Source organism: Chenopodium quinoa, unplaced genomic scaffold (assembly GCF_001683475.1).
Source record: "Chenopodium quinoa cultivar QQ74 unplaced genomic scaffold, ASM168347v1, whole genome shotgun sequence".
Taxonomy (NCBI): Eukaryota; Viridiplantae; Streptophyta; class Magnoliopsida; order Caryophyllales; family Amaranthaceae; genus Chenopodium; species Chenopodium quinoa.
The window spans coordinates 878337-896791 of NW_018745684.1; the positions used below are offsets into that span (position 1 = coordinate 878337).

The following is an 18455-nucleotide window of genomic DNA, read 5'->3' on the forward strand; positions in this document are numbered from 1 at the left end:
CCGTCCCTTGTTTCATGAAAAGTATCTCTTTTTACTCCCAAATATATATATATATATATATATATATATATATATATATATATATATATATATATATATGAAAAGTACCTGTTTGTCTTGTGTTTAAAATCCACTTTCCTTTTACAATTTTGAGTAGTATCTTTCATGTTTAATGTTTAATAGGACTTTTTTTGTAAGCTTTGAGGAAAAGATGATGTTATTGTCAATCCAATGTTTGTTGGAAGTATATTGTAATTCCCAGTTAAACTCTACTAAGTGATGATTAATGATTTTATGATAACCAAAGTTTCATACCCAACATTACTTTTGCTTTAATGCTTGAGCTTTGTTATTATATCAATACATAATTTGTGTCACCATATGTGTTAAAGCCTCCAAAATCATCAAAGTTTTCTTCTGTGATCTTTATTCTAAAATCGACAACATTAAATAACGTTTGGAATGGGCTATGCCCAAATCGGCTATAGATCAAATAATTCTATAAGAATAGTGGAGCATCTTTTATTTGTGGAAAGAAAATGAGAGTTTTTTTTAATAGTTATAAAGTAAGGTTAATGGAGATTTTAATAATGTTGCAACTTGCAATCGATCAATCACTTACATATGAAAAAGAGTGTGCATGTTGGGATCAATTTAGAATAGGGAGACGGACGGAGTACATTATTAGATTGATATGCAAATAATCAATAAACACACTTAGACAAGTTCCTTTCATACTAGATTACTAGTCCCCATTTCCTTATTGCTTAATAAATTGTAACAATTTGACTATCACATTTGTCGACGTATTAACTTCACCATTTAGAAGTTAATATATTGATAATGTACATTTGAACATATTCAATAACAGATTAACTGATACTGTTTGACTGTTTGTATGCTAATTAAAACATGAGGTTATAGGTAAGGAGAAACAGACCTAATGGCCAAGATGATAATCTGTGTGTTGAGCGTTGACTTAGTGAAATTTGTGATATACGGAGTACTTCATATTTTATTTTCTTTTTGGAAATTAAATGGTTTCAATTCACACTATCACACATGAGTGACTTTACTACTCATCAGTCATCACGTGGCGCAGAGGAGCTTCAAATGACTAATGTCAAATGTTCATAATTAATGTATGTAGAAAGTCAACCATTATAATGGAGATTGTATTTAAAACTCAATTAGTTTGTGAATCAGTAAAATATGATAAATCACCTAATTAAATAAACTTCAAAGATATATAAGTCAAGTCTGAAGTATACTGATGTGCCCTTGGGAGAAGAAGTATTGCGAATCTGTGACCGAATACAAATTAACCTTGAGACTCCAATATTCGGGAATAAATTTTTAGTTGAGTTGATCATTGACATAGTATTAAGAGTTTACTACATAATAAGAACGCGATTAAGCGATAAATATGTAAAGATCTATACTACATTCACATTTGAGTCTAAAAGACTCTCATGTGTAATGGTGTGATCTAAACCAATTTTGAGACTCCAACCATCAAATTAACCTATTAATTAATTTAAGCTTTTGACATATTGCTATCAGTGAAGGGCTATTTGCGTAAAGTATACCTTGTATAGTTGTACACAAAGAAATGTCACCATTTTATTGGTTAAGCATAAGTTCAATGGGGGGTGGAGGATGAAGCTTTGGTTCATCTTTTTTTTCTTTTTTTTTTTTTTTTTTTTTTTTTTTTGAATAAGAAGCTTTGGTTCATCTTGAAAAAAGCGCAAAATTAAAATTCAAGTTAGATTTATTTTAGGAATAATCAATATCGATCAAACTAAATTCTCATGTCACGTGAGTTTTGTTAAAATATCCACTCTTAATAGATTGAAAAATCTTAAAGCAATAGTCACTATTGCACAACCTCACCAAATTGGTTCGCTAAACTTGAGTGAAAAATAAAAGATGAATTTCCGAAACTTGGATCTAGTTGACTATATACTCAACATATGAAAAAGTAATAAAACAGTTAATGAAATCAAAAGAAGCGTTGACCGCAAATAATGGCGGGAAAATCACTCTGCTATGTTTCAAACTCTAATGAACACAGTGTGTACTTAGAGCTGTCAAAAGCTGACTCGACTCGGGAAATCGACCCGAACCCGATTATTAATCAATCCATTTGAACCCGAAAAATTGGTGACCCGAACTCGATATGACCCGACCTGAAACCAACCCTAAACCCGAGTTAACCCGATTTTAGGCTCGAACCCGAACATGAACCGACTTGGGGATGACCCGACCTGAATATAACCCGTAAATTATTGACCTGAACCGAACCCGACCTGAACGAAATTGACCCAAACCCGTTTTAACCCGTCAAAACCCGAATGTAACCCGACCTGTTACTAACCCGACCCGAATTTAACCAGACTTGTTACTAAACCGACCCGAATTTAACCCGACCTATTACTAACCCAACCTATTACTAACCCGACCCGAAATTCAACCTGATCTGTTACTAACCCGACCCGAAATCAACACGACTTGTTATTGACTCGACCTAAATTCAACCTGATTGTTTCTAACCCATTTCGAACTCAACCTAACCTGTTATTGACTTGATTCTATTTCAAATCGCCTTAAATTCAATTTAGACCACCTTATTAATATTGATCAAAGTATAGTTATATAGTTACGTTGTCAGTTGTGTAGTTGTGTGCTTGTGAAAACGAGTTATTATGATAAGTTCAATACTCAACTGTTCAAAACATACGACTCCTTACATAGACTAATTAAAGCTATTTGCTCATTTCTAATTGTTAGAATATATTAACCTAGTATTTGAGACCCAAATCTGAACATGACCCGACCTAATTGTAACTCGCAAATTATTGACTTGAACCGAACCCAACTTGAACCCGAGAACGACCCGACTTGGAAATGACATGACCTGATTATAACCCGCAAATTTTTTACTTGAATCGAACCCGAGTATGACCCGATCTGATTATAACCCGCAAATTATTGACTTGAACCGAACCCGACTCGAACCCGAGAATGATCCTAACTCATTTTAACCCGTGAAAACCCGAATTAAACCTGACCTATTATTCTCCCGACTCGAATGTAACCCGACCTGTTATTGACCTGACCTAAACCCGACCCAAATCCGATAAGATGTATGACTCGACGTGACCCGACTCAAGCATAACCCAACCCAAACCCGACCCGTATAGGTTACGACATTAACCCAAATTGACCCAACCTGAGTTGACCCGACCTACATTTACCCGACTCAAACTCGACCCGTTTACCCGAATTGACAGCTCTAGTGTGTATAGAGTAGAAAAATGGCTCGAAACCCTACAATTTCAGAATCAGAAAGAATAAAAGAAGGAAGACCAAATTATAAGCCTTGTTTTTCTACTTATAAAACTGGATCCACTAAAACCTCCCTCTGTTTTTAATTAAATTAATCAAATATTTCATGGAAATTGAAATTAAAATCCTTTAATTAAATTCAAAGATCCGTCCTCAGCTCCGTTGCTTTCGCAAACCTCGTCTTCTTCATCTTCTCTAACTCCTTCCTTCGCATCACCGACGCTTCAAGTTGTAGTAATAAACAAAAAAGTTCAAACTACAACTTGAAGAAATAAATTAAATCATATTATTTTGAAATTTGATAAAAATGTAACATTAAAAAAATACAAAGTGAAGAACACTCCAAGCAAGAAAGCGGGAATTGTAGTGTAGCTATAAGCCTTGTTTACCCATGAAGTGCGCCGCAATAGATCCCAAACACGTCCATTTTGACTCCAGCTTGTCCTAGTTTTTTTTATTTATTTTTTTTATTTAAGATGGGTTTGGAAACTCACACCCTTGTACTTGTACTTCATTTATAATTCTTCTTTCTCGTCTCTTTCGTTTACGAGTCGGGGGTTCGAGTTTTTTCTCCTGTAACTAGGTAATGTATTATAGTGCTTTCCTCTATTTGTATCAACGTTTTAAGTTGAGAGTTGGATAATAAGTTTGCGTACATCTATCTTATTATCACCTACATTTTACTCTAGTTAGGTACTTTACGCGCGCCACTTTCAAAACGTAGATGCTTGTTTATGCACATCTATACTTACATTATACATTTATACGTAGTACTTTGCATGTTTGGTACATAACTAGCTGTCACATAACTAATGTATGGTAATCACAATCTCAAAACAGTCAAAAGAGGAATTGAAATTGTCTTTTGCTGATAAAATTCCATATTTTTTCAGCTAATCATTTTTCTTTTCAAATAACACTGTTGGTGGTTTTTCACTTTGTCTAAGCAGGTTGGGTTAAGTAGTTAATCTTCATACAATGGGACGTATAATATTCTTGTATTTCGTCGGAATTTTGGCCTTGTCAAGTATTTTCGGAGTTCATGCAGAAAGTCCTTATAGATATTATGATTGGGAAGTAACATATGGAACAATATCACCTCTTGGAGTTCCTCAAAGGGTACAGTTTGCACCCTCAATTTTGTTTCGTAACACTTAGTACGTATTAGTAAAAACATCCTAAAGAAGCTTAATCCTGGTAATTTTTCTTACTAATAATTTCCTTCATCAAATGCAGGGTATTCTAATAAACGGCCAATTTCCTGGTCCAACAGTTGAATGTGACACCAATGATAATGTCATTATTTCTATAAGAAATAGTTTGGATGAGCCATTTCTCATGACATGGTTAGTATCATCAATTTCTTTTTAGTAGGTTTGCAATTTGCTATTATTACAAACTTATGGTTTCTTCCTTGGTTATAGGAATGGGGTTTGGCAAAGGAAGGTGTCGTGGCAAGATGGGGTACTCGGAACCAATTGTCCTATTCCTCCACACTCAAACTGGACCTACACGATGCAAGCCAAGGATCAAATCGGTACCTATATGTACTTCCCTTCCACGGAGTTGCATCGACTGGCCGGGGGTTTTGGTGCTTTCACTATTAATAAAAGGTCTGTCATTGCGCTCCCATATGCTGAGCCAACAGCCGCGTTCTCCCTTCTTGTTGGAGACTGGTACAAGACTGATCACAAGGTTCGTAAACGTAGTCACAGTCACACTAAGTAATAATGTAGCAAATTCAGAACAATTTTGTGTGAATATAAAAGAGTGTTACTAGATTAATTCATAATGCAAATTTCATCCTAGAAAAGATTAGTTGTTTTCTTGTATGGATTTATGTTACGGTTTCAATATCGACTCACGGTTTCAAAGCAAATATGATTTGACACAGGAACTCCAAAAAAAGCTAGACAATGGAGAAAGTATGCCCATGCCAGATGGTTTGCTTATTAATGGTGATCCAAGCAACACAGTTTTCAGTGGTGAAGCAGGGAAAACTTACTTGTTTCGAGTGGCAAACGTAGGCACAATGTCATCCATCAATATTAGGATCCAAGGGCATATGATGAAGCTTGTTGAGATTGAGGGTTCTCATGTCCTACAAGAAATTTACGAGTCACTCGATCTTCATCCAGGCCAATCCTTGGCTTTCTTGGTCACCCTCCATGGCTCGGCCAAGGACTACTACATAGTCGCATCAACTCGTTTTGACAGAACGTCTATAGATGCCACTGCCATACTTCATTACAATGGTTCAGATATCGGCCCTTCTCATCCTTTACCTGTTGGCCCGACTTATCAAGTTCATTGGTCCATGAAGCAAGCCAGAACTTTCAGGTAAATCTTGTTTCCATCATTGCTCTTCGTGACTCTCTATATTGTATATATGATCGTAAAAATTTAAGGTCATATTAATCTTAGCCTTGTGAAACCTTATGAACTTTTCTCCTTTCGATATAGATGGAATCTGACAGCCAACGCTGCAAGGCCTAACCCTCAAGGATCTTACCGTTATGGAGGAATCCAAATAACTAAGACAATTGTTTTGGAAAATTCTGTTGGGGAGGTCAATGGCAAGTTACGTTACGGGGTCAACAATGTTTCCTACGTAAATCCGGATACACCAATGAAACTTGCTGACTATTACGGTATTCCTGGTGTTTTCGACCTTAACACAAGTAGAGATCAACCAACACCAGGGCCTATGATCTCCGGCACCACGGTTTATGGCACTCAACTCCATGACTTTGCAGAAATCATCTTCCAAAACAATGAGACGGACACCCAATCTTGGCATCTTGATGGCCATAACTTCTTTGTTGTCGCGTAAGCTTCTATATTCTCTCTGCCCTTCTTAAAGTTGATTACTCGTATTTGTTTAGGTTGAATTATTGATTCTAATACAAGGTTCATATTTCAGATTTGGTGCGGGTACATGGAGTCCAGATGTTAGAAGAAAATACAATATGGTTGATGCTGTTTGGAGGAGCACCGTCCAGGTAAACTTAAAGTTGCTTCAAAATACTCAAATTATTTCATACTCCGTATGACAGGAAAAAAAAAATATATATATATATATATTTTACTGCGATTCGTAACAAGTCAAACAAGTTGACTGCGCTCAACTTATAACTGTGATATGCTTAGTAGTTTAAATGTCAAGTATTTTGTCTTGGATGTGATTAAAAGTATTTATTTGGATTGTAGGTGTATCGAAATTCATGGACAGCAATATTAGTATCTTTGGACAACAAAGGAATGTGGAATTTGAGGTCAGCAATATGGCACAGGCAGTACTTGGGACAGGAAGTGTATATCAGGGTATGGAACGATGAAAAAAGTCTGTTTACAGAGAGTGACATCCCTCCAAATGCTCTCAAGTGTGGAAAGGCTGCTAATTTATAGATTTAGTTTATATACTGTAGTTTTCTTGAATTGTACTCATTTCCTATTTTTTTTCTTGATTTCATATTAACCTATTGTGGGGGTATTTATTTTCCCAAAAAAGAAAAATCAGTCACAAGGGTATGACTGTCCATAAAAAAAGAGTGGGGAAACAAGCTTATAATTAAGGAGGGGATAAGAAAAAGAAATTCAATTGTACCTTGATCATATATCTCAATCCAAAGTTTTAAATTATAATAGATATATTTATTATTTTATTTTTAAATTATAATGGTATAAATTATAATTATTGACTTAGATGAAATTTGATCCATTATTCTTGATGCACGTTTATTATTTTATTTTTCTCTCTTTAAATGCAAGATGATCATAATCTTTCTGAGGCAAATTCATGCTCAAACCAGGTAATGGTTGAAAGGATGAAAATGGCAGAAAGCATACTTTAGTGCTGGTCCAATTTTGTAATATGAGCCTAAAAAATGTCAGTTCTTGTACAAAAAATGACCCAGCATATGTTGCTTTCCAATCCATTAAAAAGCCCAAGTTATTGGGCCTTCTAAAGGGTGGGTTGGTACTGTGTTGTCTGTACTCTGTAGCTCATCAAATCTACATGAAAGTAAAGAACAAAAAATAAACCCAAAGATCTACTTGTATAAAAAACAGCAAAGTGTTTTTCTTTTTTTGAATAAACCACAGTTGCACCTCTCAAGAGTCGCAAAACCTAAATAAGACCATCCAAACAAGCAGGGCCAGCTAAGGGCCTGTGCAAACAGACCCTTAGCACAGAGCCCCGAAATTTTGAGGGCCCAATTTCACTTGGAGCCCAGTTTTGTTAAATAAAAAAAAAGAAAATTCTGTGCGGCACGTCAATCAATCCGTTTGCAAATTAATTCTCCAAATCCATTTACTCCATAAATTAACCCCGGTCAATCTATATAATTTCTCATAGATGAGTTAACATTGAACCTTTATCGTTAGGGACTTAGGGCCCAATTTTAAGATTAGAACAGGACCCGAAAATATTTGAGACGGCCCTGCAAACAAGTATTGAATTAAGTACAAGTAAAAAATAACTGCTTATTTTTGTTCGAATAATATCAATCAGACTAAGAAAATCGAAAGTTGAATTGAACAAGGACGGATATAAACATGAGTGAAATAGCAAGCGGGAGGGTGATTTAAAATTGGATTATTGCAACTGTCTGTATTTGTAAAGTAATTGGGAGATGATAGCAATAACTATCATGGTTTCTTTGTATTACCTATGGTACGAAGATTTCTCAGTCTCTATCAACTTAAGTTTTTATTGACTCTAATAACTTCCATTGGTATTAAGTTGTCTATTGGTACCAACAAAGCTTATTGCATTTGTTGGTACTAATAAAGAAGTTTTTTGGGAGTACTAATATAGTACACAACTATTTAAGCACAATTTAATACCAATAGACATTATTAAAGTCATTAAAAACTCAAGCTATTAAAGGCAGAGAATTTCTCTTATTGTACATAATTATTATCTTCTTATATCATAGAATTACATACTTTTCCAGTTTAAAATATTTTATTCCACTTTAAAGTACAACAAAGCTTATGTTCACAATTACCCACTCTCACCTCACTATATATATAAAAACTCTTTTATTCCATCAAATTTAAACGATTATATCTCGAATCTCAGCTCTCTTACCCTAAAAGTGAAAATTCATTATCCACTCTTTTGTCATCGCTTTTTTTTTAAAAAATATAAATAAACAAAAAATCATGTTGCTACAATGACTATTTACTCTGCTGTATTTGATATTTGAAAATGGAGGAGTACAAGAGCTAGGTAGGACAATACTTAAGAAATTGTTAATCCATAATCCTACAATTTACTCTGTAAACGCATGTGTTAAGTAAGATCACATTAATACCGTACCATATGATTTCCTAATTGGGATAATGAGATAGCAATTCTATCATCAAAATCCAACTTGAATGCTCAATTCATGTACTGTACGTAGTTGCTAATTTTCTGAGAGATGCTAATAATGCATAAGTTAAGGATTAGGAGCATTTAATCGACTTGCTTATTATATGTCCTTCCAAAGTGTCAGGATGACAACAGAAATTAAATGACATATTATAGTTGACTTTGTAATTAAATTAAATGGCTTACTTCTTGTTTTCAGCTCCGCTTCTCTCGCTTTTCTCATCTTCTTCCACCATAGACGCATCTCATTTAATTCCTCGCATCACAAATTATGTACGGTAAATTAAGCAAACTTTAAACTACGGAGTATGTACGACCTTAAGCAATCGAAAATACGGAGTATCAATTTTGATCTAATATACTCGTACAAATTCAAACACTCTCTGTTTCCTTAGTGTTTATTCAATTTAAAATTTTCATTTGAAAAGAGAAACTGTGATCATTTATTGATAGTTATATATAAAAAATAATAATCATCATCAAAGAAAATTACGTTATATTTGTTTGAGTATGTAGTTTCTAAATACACATCAACTTTTTATGTTGTTACTCATAATGTGAAAATGTTAAATCGTACAAATATTAAGAAATGAAGGGAGTAATTACTTACTTCATGTGTTAAATTTAAAGTAGCAGATACCACAAGGAAGAAAATATAAAAGTGATTGAGATCTAGTGAGCAACACTTCAAGCAAGAAAGTGGCAATTTAGCATCTAGCATGAAGTGCGCCGCAATAGATCTCTGACACCGCTAATTAAATCCAACGTGGCTTAAAATTTGTTTAGTTCAACCAAATTATATAAGGGGATATGGGAATACACAATTGCAATCCATTTATAATCTTCTTTAGCATCTCTTTCGTTTACAAATTGGGGGATTGAGTTAAACTCCTCAATACTTAGGTAATGTATAGTGTTTTCTACTTTGTTTGCCAATACTTTTCATGTTTATGATTTTTCTTGTTGAGTCTTGGTCATATTTGCAGTGCTACTTTGGTTGTTGTTTGGTTGCCATAGATTTAAGAACCAGTGATTTTAGATTTTAAAAACGAATAGCTATAATTTTGTTTGCTATTAAAAAAAATAAAAATAAAAATAAAAAATTTACTTTCATCAAATTGAAAAAGTCACTTAACTAGTCTCTTCTAAATATTTGAAGCTTCACACATCAAGTATAGTCTCTTCTAAATATTTGAAGCTTCACACATCAAGTATAACTTGAGTTTTGCTTATGTTCATCCAAACAGAACTTAGCAAATTAAACTTACCAAAAAAAAGTTGGTAGATTAGTATGTGGCTTTTGTTACCTGATGATTTAACTATCTTTATTGTTGTTAAGAACTTTCTATTTTTTTTTTTTTTTTTTTGGCAGGTTCTTTTATAAAATATACAATCCTCACAAAATGGGACGAATAGAATTATTTTCTATTCTCCTTGGAGTTCTAGGTTTGTCAAATATCTTCGGAATTCAGGCAGATAGTCCAGATAAATATTTTGATTGGAATGTAACCTATGGAATTAGATCTCCTCTTGGAGTTCGTGAACGAGTAAGTTAACATTTTCACACCACCAAACTTATTTAATATCCATTATTCCTAGTTAAAGCATCAACGTCATTAATTTTCCATGTGATATAGAAACCACTACGTCATTAAATACTTTTGGTTTTACCCCGATGATAGGAGACCATTAATAATTGTGTACCTTTCTACTCCATAAAAAAAAAAAAAAAAAAAAAAAATCGAGGGCATCAACTTAGGGCACCTCAGTGCAAAACCATCCTAGTTAACTTTTACTGATGCTATATCTACTGTCAACTGCAGGTTATTCTTATAAATGGAAAATTTCCAGGTCCAACATTAGACTGCGACACTAATGACAATCTCTATCTCACAATCCATAATAATTTGGCAGAGCCATTCCTAATAACTTGGTTAGTGTTTCAAGCACCTAACTTCTCTAACCTTATGTATTGGAAAATATTTCTAAAAATGGGTGAATCTGACATGAAATCACCTATTTTTCATCTAAACTGATGCACATAACTCTTGATAACTAAGTCTTTAAACATGTAGGAATGGGGTTTGGCAAAGAAAGAACTCGTGGGAAGACGGGGTACTTGGAACCAACTGTCCCATTCCACCACGCTCGAGTTGGACATACAGGATGCAAGCCAAGGATCAAATTGGTAGTTACATGTACTTCCCTTCCACAGCTATGCATCGAGCTGACGGAGGTTATGGTGCGTTCAATATTCATAGAAGACCTGTTATTGCCCTACCTTACCCTGTTCCAGCTAAGGAATTCACCCTCCTTGTTGGAGATTGGTTCCATACTGGACCTCAGGTTTGTAAATACTTATTCAACCAATTTCTAATGAGGAAAAATAAAGACTTGTAATACTAAAACTCTAATACAGTAGTGTTTTCTATGATTAATCATGAAAATTAGTTCACAAATGGAGTAGCAAACATGTTGAAATATAAGTTGGACAACGGATATGGTATGCCTACGCCTGATGGCCTACTAATCAACGGGGTTCCTACTGGTACAATCTTCACCGGTAAAGCAAGGAAAACTTACCTGTTACGAGTGTCGAATGTGGGGATCACGGCTTCAATCAACATCAGGATACAGGGGCATACAATGAAGCTGGTTGAGGTTGAGGGTTCTCATGTTCTCCAAGAAATTTACGAGTCACTTGACGTTCATCCAGGCCAATCCATGTCAGTTTTGGTGACCCTCAGCGGCGCTATCAAGGACTATTACATTGTCACTTCAACTCGATTCATGAAGAAGACTCGCACAGCTACTGCAATCCTACGTTATAAGAATTCAAAAGTCAGTGCTTCCGGTCCTTTACCTGTCGGACCTACTTATCAGGTTCACTGGTCCATGAAGCAAGCTAGAACTTTCAGGTAACCTACCTTCTAATCTTTGAAATTATAAACTACGAGTAGTAATTATAACTATGTTCTTTAATCAGTCATAATGGAACACAATCTTAATTAATTAGACTAATTTTTCGGTGTCATCTAGGTGGAATCTTACTGCTAATGCTGCAAGACCGAACCCTCAAGGAGCCTACCGTTATGGAGGGATCGAAATCACTAAGACAATCATTTTGGGAAATTCGGCGGGGAAGATCAATGGAATAGGATTGAACAAGATGTATTATGGAGTAAACAATGTCTCTTATGTGAATCCAAGCACACCACTAAAACTGGCTGACCATTACAACATTCCTGGTGTTTTCAATCTTAAAACGAGTAGGGACAAACCCACACCCGGCCCTATGGTCCTTGGCACCACCGTTTATGACTTGGCTCTTCATGATTATGTTGAAATCATCTTCCAAAACAACGAAGATACCACTCAGTCTTGGCATCTTGATGGCCATAACTTCTTTGTTGTCGCGTAAGCCTACATTCTCTCTACTATTTATTTAGTATGTACAACTGATTAACTAGAAATTTTGATTCTGATATACGGCAAATATTTCAGATTTGGTGCAGATGAATGGAATCCAAACATGAGGAGAAAATACAATTTGGTTGATGCTGTTTGGAGAAGCACTATCCAGGTAAACAAAACTAAAGCATTGCTAATTAAGATATAAGCAATTACTTCACTCTCATTCATATATAGAGGTCGTAGTAAGCTAAAAAAACGTTATATTTTGTCGAAATGATGCAGGTGTATCCAAACTCATGGACAGCAGTATTAGCATCTCTAGACAACAAGGGAATGTGGAATTTGAGATCAGCAATATGGCACAGACAGTACTTAGGGCAGCAAGCTTATTTCAGGGTGTGGAATAATGAATATAGCGTAAGGACAGAAAATTTAATCCCTTCAAATGTTCTAAAGTGTGGAAAGGTTGCTAAATAATAGACTTAGTTTCTGTATTTATTTATTTTCCTTAAAGAAAAAACAGTCACGAGGGTGTGACTGACTTTAAATTAGGAAAACAAGGTTACAATATGAAGCAAAAATTGTACTCACCCATGTATCTCCTTTGGGGGAAAAAAAAAATCCCATTATATGCAAGATAGCAATAATGCCTAAGTCTTTATAATGACATTCTAGTCCTTTTGTGCAAATTTATGCTAAAATCTAAATATAGTTCACATTATGATCTCAAACTGTGTTTTCTCTTGTTCTATATACTTCGTATATAGTTTCCACACAATGACCCTGAATCTTAATTTTATGCTATCTTTGTCCCGAAATAATCTCAATGTTAGCATCACATGGAGTTTTAGGAGTAGATGTGATAGGGTAGTGGAATACTAATATTGTTATTTTCATAGGAAAGTAGATGTGAAAGACGGTGAATTAAAAATTTAACAAAAACATACTTTGTATATGGATAATTTCCAATAAGGAAAGTGTTGCAATTATCTTTAAATAAACAAAAATGAATAAAATAGTTTAGAGCTTAAATGGGCCTAAAACATTACTTAAACTCTAAAAGCCACCAGCTAAAGTCCATTAGAGGGAACATAGCTATTAGCTAATTGGCTATAATAGTAATTAAAGATGCAATTCACATTACTATCTAAAAAGGACATGTTTCCATGCAGTTCTGTCTCAAGATAACCACTCTCTAATAAGATGTCCATTAAAAAGCCACACTCAAAATATTCCCATATTCAGATCACCTCTTGGCTCTTGATGATAACTTTAAACAATACTAGATTATTTTCGCCATGCTAAAGATATAAGCTTACACAATATAATATGATCTGAGGCCATGATCATGGTGGCAAGTAGTTTTTCTCTTCGGACGGCTATTGTTTCTCGGATTTGATGGTTATGGATAGGTTAGGAGGATGGTGAAAAACAAATGGTGTGTAGTGATTTACTTAATTACAAGGTCCGTAGTAAGATTAAAATTTTCTAACAAGTATTTGTATAGATGAAAATCATGAAATGTTCAAATGTGGAAAGACTAAATTATTCAACAACATAGCTAACAGATCCAAACAGACGCGATTATAGTCTCATTCACTCAGGGACGTAAAGATAGAGTTGATGTGATTCAAGAAACCAAGACAGTACAGCTTGGTTATCCACTGTCAAAAACTCAAAAACAACTCCAAACAAGAGATGGCAAGGAAAGGAAAACTGAACTCCATTCCATGGAGAAACCCTAGTCCAAAGGCAGAAAAGTAAGATCAAGGCCATGACTGCTGTAAACAGTTGATGCGCGCCTTCAATCTCCAAGGATGTGACCTAAACTCAAGGTCTATATCCCAACACCACCACCACCACACACACACCTACACCACCAATAACAACAAAAACCTTAGATGAAGGCACCATGTATGTTAAGCTTATCCGGGTAAAAATGGCTGGAAACCTAGCATAATAAAACCAGAAGTACCCAAATCAAGCATTTAAGTCAAGGTTTATGGATTGAAGAGAATCAAACTCCTAGCCTAGTGGTTGGGATGTTGAACTTGTATCATTCAAATCCAACTTAAATCTTGATTTGTCGAAGTTTTTTTTTTTTTTTTTTTTTATGCCAATTAAGCACTAATTTCCCATTCAAATTAAACAAAAGTTGGTGGATAATAATCTAGCATGGGATATTTGAAAGGCTTGTTTATTCAAATAAAAAAATGTTTAAACTCGAGAGATCAAAATACATACTCCCTACTTCGTATATTAGTTGACCTTCACAAAATGACACATTTAAGTATGTGAATGGGAGACAAAAATGCATAAAATATAGAGCCTCAGGATATGGAGAATCTAAGGAGAACATCAGTGCAGATTCTCATAGTTCCTAGCTGCAGAACCCTAGTAGCTTAGTATATAATATGACAAACTTCACTGTGTTATCTTTCAAAAAAAGAAAACTTCACTGTGTTAGACTCTAGCTGTTGGATTACTCCGCTTTTACTTACCCATTCCCTATACACGTATTAGAAAACTGTTTAGTAGTGCTATGAGATTAGATTTAATTTGTATTAACATGGGCAAACTGCTGCCCAACCTGAAGCTTAATTAACTTATCAATTTTAACTACCGTGACAAGCAAATTACAACACCATCGAATTCATAAAAAACGAAGCAAAGGAAAAGAGGATCAACTCGATCAATATCCTGAAGCAAGTTGGTTAAGCTTAGAAAAAACTTAAAGCAATTATGAAAAGTTCATCATGCAATTCAGTCATTCAACCTATGAATATAATAGTAAGTTTGAAACATTTATAAATAATTTCAGCACATTCCCTAAAACATGCATAGTTTTTCAAGGGCAGGACATTCAACTTCTGAGCCAAAGATCAAAAGTACAAGTTAATTAAAGCTTACATAGAAAGTATAAAGCAAGAACATTACAAAGATCAAAAGGAGTGATTAGCCATATTAATTCACCATATACCTCAAACCCCAAACTAACTACAATGAAGAGAAACAATAAGCAAAAGGCAGCTCATAGAAGGAAAAAAAAATGAAATTACAAAAACACCCCCCAAAAAAACAACAAGAACAAAGTAAAAGGCAAAGATTAAACTAACCCATATATATATGTATACAGTTTCAAGGATATGCACCATTAACAGGTGCTATTGGATAATCAGACCAACCGGACATTGCTGGAGAACTCATGAAGCTATAACCTCCATAATTATGGTCTCCTCCTCCAACCGGTGCCGAATCCAAAATAGTCGAATGCATAGGAGAAGAAGGCGATGCTGATCCCACCATATTGCCTAAAATAACCGTCCCTTGATTTTCATTCCCACAATAATTATTGTAATTTGATGATGATTTTAACCTTTGATACAGCTCTAATATATTGCTATTGCTCCCATTATTTTGCATGAAATCTGGAACAACCCCAGATGAGAACCCATTTACTTGGTGTTGGTTGTTCCTTTGGAAAGACCCGATTCCAGATTGAGATCCATTACCATATGAATCCAACCCAATATTGGAAATAGTAGTAGTAGCACCCTCAGTTTTAACATGACTAAAACCACTTGATATTGGGTTAGGGTTAGGGTTAGGGTTAGGGTTATGGAACTGGTTTGAACCTCGAAGCAAAGATAAGATATGAGAGTTTGGTTGAAGTGAAGGCCAAAGGATAGGGTTTGAGCAACCCGACTGAAGATCCGGATGATGGTGAAGATGATCCAACAACCCACTTCCAAGAAAACCCGGATTTCCATTGACTAGCAACTCGGATGATAGAGTTGCCTTAGCCTTAGCCATGGCATTTGAGGATGACTTCACTAAACCAGAGGGAGTAGATGACCCACTTACCGTTGTGCTCTTGTTCTTACGACAACCACCTCCGATGGGAACGTTCCGAAGAGTTCCACCCTTTGTCCAGTACCTCCGACACGTCTTGCAGAAGTGTCGAGGTTGGGTGAGGTTGTAGTTGTTGTAGTAACAGAACTTTGTGTTTGTGGAGTCGCATCTCGGACACCTCAGATTTTGCTGGCTAGCGTTAGCCTCTGAGCTGTTGCTGTTGTTGTTATTGTTATTATTACCACCGCCAGTTTGCGAATTCACCAAAGTTGCGGATGATGCAGTTGTTGCAATGGAAGTAGTAGTAAGAATTGGTGTTGTAAAAGGGCATGTAGTTGAAGGAGGAGAAGAGAAAGGTATGGAAATCTTTCTCTCACCTAAAAAACTTGTAGGAGCACTACTACCTCCCAATAGTTCTTGGATCATCTCTTTTAACTCCCTTTTGATGAGTTTTTTTCCTTAAATTTAGCGTAAAAGATGGTATAATAAGAAGGAATTTGAGTCTTTTTTGAGATCAAGTTAGCAAAGTGGAAAAGCATAAGCAAAGATGAGTTTTTGTTTCTATGTGTTATTACTTGTTAAGGAGAAGAAAGAGATGGAAAAGTTTGGGTATTTGCAAGTTTAATTTGACTGGTTTTGAGATTGGTTTGTGAGTTGGAAAAGAAAAGATGGCAAGGAAGATAAAAGGGCTAGTGGGGGAAGCTTTAGTTGGACAGATAAATATATACATGATGAAACTTGCTTTTTGGTTGTTGCAATTAAAATAAACCTAAAGTTGATTTGGATTTAATTTTGAAATATGGTTAGGTTTTTGGAGGGTAGTGTATGGAATTTTATTTGTCCTTTTTCCTTAATCTGTCATCTAGCTGCCTTTACTTGCATTTTTAATGTCGTAAAACAATATTTTGATAAAAACATATCATGATTACTCTCATGATTTTGGATGACTACATACAGTAGAAAAATTAACCGAGAACTGTACTAGTTAACTACCATTGTTTCACATTTCAAGTAGTTTTTACCTCAATTGGCCAATCCTATTGCCCTAGCAAGTGTTGCAACTTCTGTTACTAGTTTCTTTCTTATGGTTACTTTTCTTTTTTACCCCTTCCTTGGTTACAGTAATTGGTGTAAAGCTATTATTTACTACAGTAATTGCAACCTTTCACTAATACTAGCACAATTATACCCTATCAAAAAGTATGCATAGGTTATAATCCACCTCCACATTGTAAACGCTCTACATGTATTTTGCACCTCATACAAACAAATAAAACTAAAAATACTACGAAGCATGCACTATGATCTAAACCCATAATTTCAGCAATGTACGTATTCATAAGACAAATTTAAACCAACTTTTTGTCAACAGATTCATTTAGAAGGACTTTCGACTTTATACTTTATATATGGATCGGAACTAGATATAGTAGTAACACCATGCTTAAAAATGAGGATTATAAGAGATGAAAGTAGCTCATATTAGGAATAAGGAAAATCTCCAAAATAAGCAATTCAAAAGAAAATGTGATTTTCCTAATAATTAGTTCATGAAACACAGAACTAATTATATCCCTTGCAATTATCTAAGCACTAGCACCAATTGACCAATAAACAGAAGAAAAAAAGGTTTAGGAAGTGGCGAGTAGGAGTAGGATTATGAACAAATAATAATGACAATATTTAATTAATTAAACCTGATGCAATCAATTTTACCAAAAGAATAATCTTTGTTAGAGTCATTGGAGTTTCCATTCTTGCAGATGCCATTCAAAGGTAATGATTACAGTTTCAAGGTGGGGGAGAGAGAAAAGAAGGAAGAGAGATAATTATAAAAGAGCTTATCATGTGCAGCTACGTGTAAAGTGATTATACAGTGCTAGCCTAGCCGAGACTTATGCCACAAATGGAGCCCTTAGCTTGCATTACCATAATGCATCATATATTAACATGATCAAATGATATAATTACATCAGCACATTATAATAATCTGAGCGATGATAAAACACTCTTACAGATCGGACAGTTTAATTCTAATTCTAAGGATAGTATATATATTCAGGATCTTATAGGTTAATCTCGAAAATTGACGAGTATTTTATCATCCAAAATTAATCAATCAAGGTATACTCTATTGTAGTAAATGATTCGGTATTTGTAAGTCTATTTATGACCATGTAAACACGTGTGATGTGGCCACACACACTGGTACGCTAGTATGTAATTCATGATGAAATGATCCATTTGAAGTTAAATTTATGTGGTTGTTGATGCCTAAAGTTATATGACAATCATGAAATTCACCTACATGCATGGGTCTGGCTAAACTAGCTAGCTAGGTTTCCCTAGAGCCAACTAAACCTATGGAAGAGTCATATTTCATGAACAAGTGTTGCATGAGCCTCAAACACTGGCCTAATTAATAGACCATCAAAACTTTATTATATTATTATTATGGGGC

General features: G+C 34.8%; 3 protein-coding genes across 4 annotated transcripts; 2 read left to right on the forward strand and 1 right to left on the reverse strand.

Moving 5' to 3' along the window:
* Window positions 1-3743: 3743 nt before the first annotated feature.
* On the forward strand, window positions 3744-6997 carry LOC110718126 (L-ascorbate oxidase homolog). The gene is made up of 8 exons (XM_021896925.1): window positions 3744-3931; window positions 4299-4467; window positions 4585-4694; window positions 4773-5043; window positions 5243-5688; window positions 5812-6177; window positions 6272-6350; window positions 6559-6997. The coding sequence occupies exons 2-8, from the start codon at window positions 4327-4329 to the stop codon at window positions 6754-6756; spliced, it is 1611 nt and encodes a 536-aa protein (XP_021752617.1). The 5' UTR covers window positions 3744-3931; window positions 4299-4326; the 3' UTR covers window positions 6757-6997.
* A 2557-nt stretch (window positions 6998-9554) lies between these two features.
* Window positions 9555-12809, forward strand: LOC110718169 (L-ascorbate oxidase homolog). Of its 2 annotated transcripts, XM_021896974.1 has the most exons (8): window positions 9555-9631; window positions 10101-10275; window positions 10552-10661; window positions 10804-11074; window positions 11180-11646; window positions 11768-12145; window positions 12233-12311; window positions 12425-12809. In XM_021896974.1, exons 2-8 carry the CDS (start codon window positions 10132-10134, stop codon window positions 12617-12619), a joined length of 1644 nt encoding a protein of 547 aa, XP_021752666.1. In that variant the 5' UTR covers window positions 9555-9631; window positions 10101-10131; the 3' UTR covers window positions 12620-12809. The 2 variants fall into 2 exon arrangements, with proteins under 2 accessions (XP_021752666.1, XP_021752667.1); XM_021896975.1 differs by lacking the exon at window positions 9555-9631 and having other exon boundaries at window positions 10015-10275.
* Window positions 12810-15026: 2217 nt separating this feature from the next.
* LOC110717686 (dof zinc finger protein DOF2.1-like) lies at window positions 15027-16783 on the reverse strand. Its single transcript, XM_021896449.1, has one exon. The coding sequence runs from the start codon at window positions 16418-16420 to the stop codon at window positions 15281-15283; it is 1140 nt and encodes a 379-aa protein (XP_021752141.1). The 5' UTR covers window positions 16421-16783; the 3' UTR covers window positions 15027-15280.
* Between the last annotated feature and the right edge of the window lie 1672 nt (window positions 16784-18455).

What these genes read in the sequence shown, in the direction of transcription:
- LOC110718126 (XM_021896925.1), top strand. Translation starts at nt 4,327, where the DNA reads ATGGGACGTATAATATTCTTGTATTTCGTCGGAATTTTGGCCTTGTCA. An exon ending in CTCTTGGAGTTCCTCAAAGG is followed by an intron (nt 4,468 to 4,584) that starts GTACAGTTTGCA and finishes CATCAAATGCAG; the next exon opens with GGTATTCTAATAAACGGCCA. An exon ending in AAGCAAGCCAGAACTTTCAG is followed by an intron (nt 5,689 to 5,811) that starts GTAAATCTTGTT and finishes CTTTCGATATAG; the next exon opens with ATGGAATCTGACAGCCAACG.
- LOC110717686 (XM_021896449.1), bottom strand. Translation starts at nt 16,420, where the DNA reads ATGATCCAAGAACTATTGGGAGGTAGTAGTGCTCCTACAAGTTTTTTA.
- LOC110718169 (XM_021896974.1), top strand. Translation starts at nt 10,132, where the DNA reads ATGGGACGAATAGAATTATTTTCTATTCTCCTTGGAGTTCTAGGTTTG. An exon ending in CATAACTTCTTTGTTGTCGC is followed by an intron (nt 12,146 to 12,232) that starts GTAAGCCTACAT and finishes CAAATATTTCAG; the next exon opens with ATTTGGTGCAGATGAATGGA. An exon ending in TTTGGAGAAGCACTATCCAG is followed by an intron (nt 12,312 to 12,424) that starts GTAAACAAAACT and finishes GAAATGATGCAG; the next exon opens with GTGTATCCAAACTCATGGAC.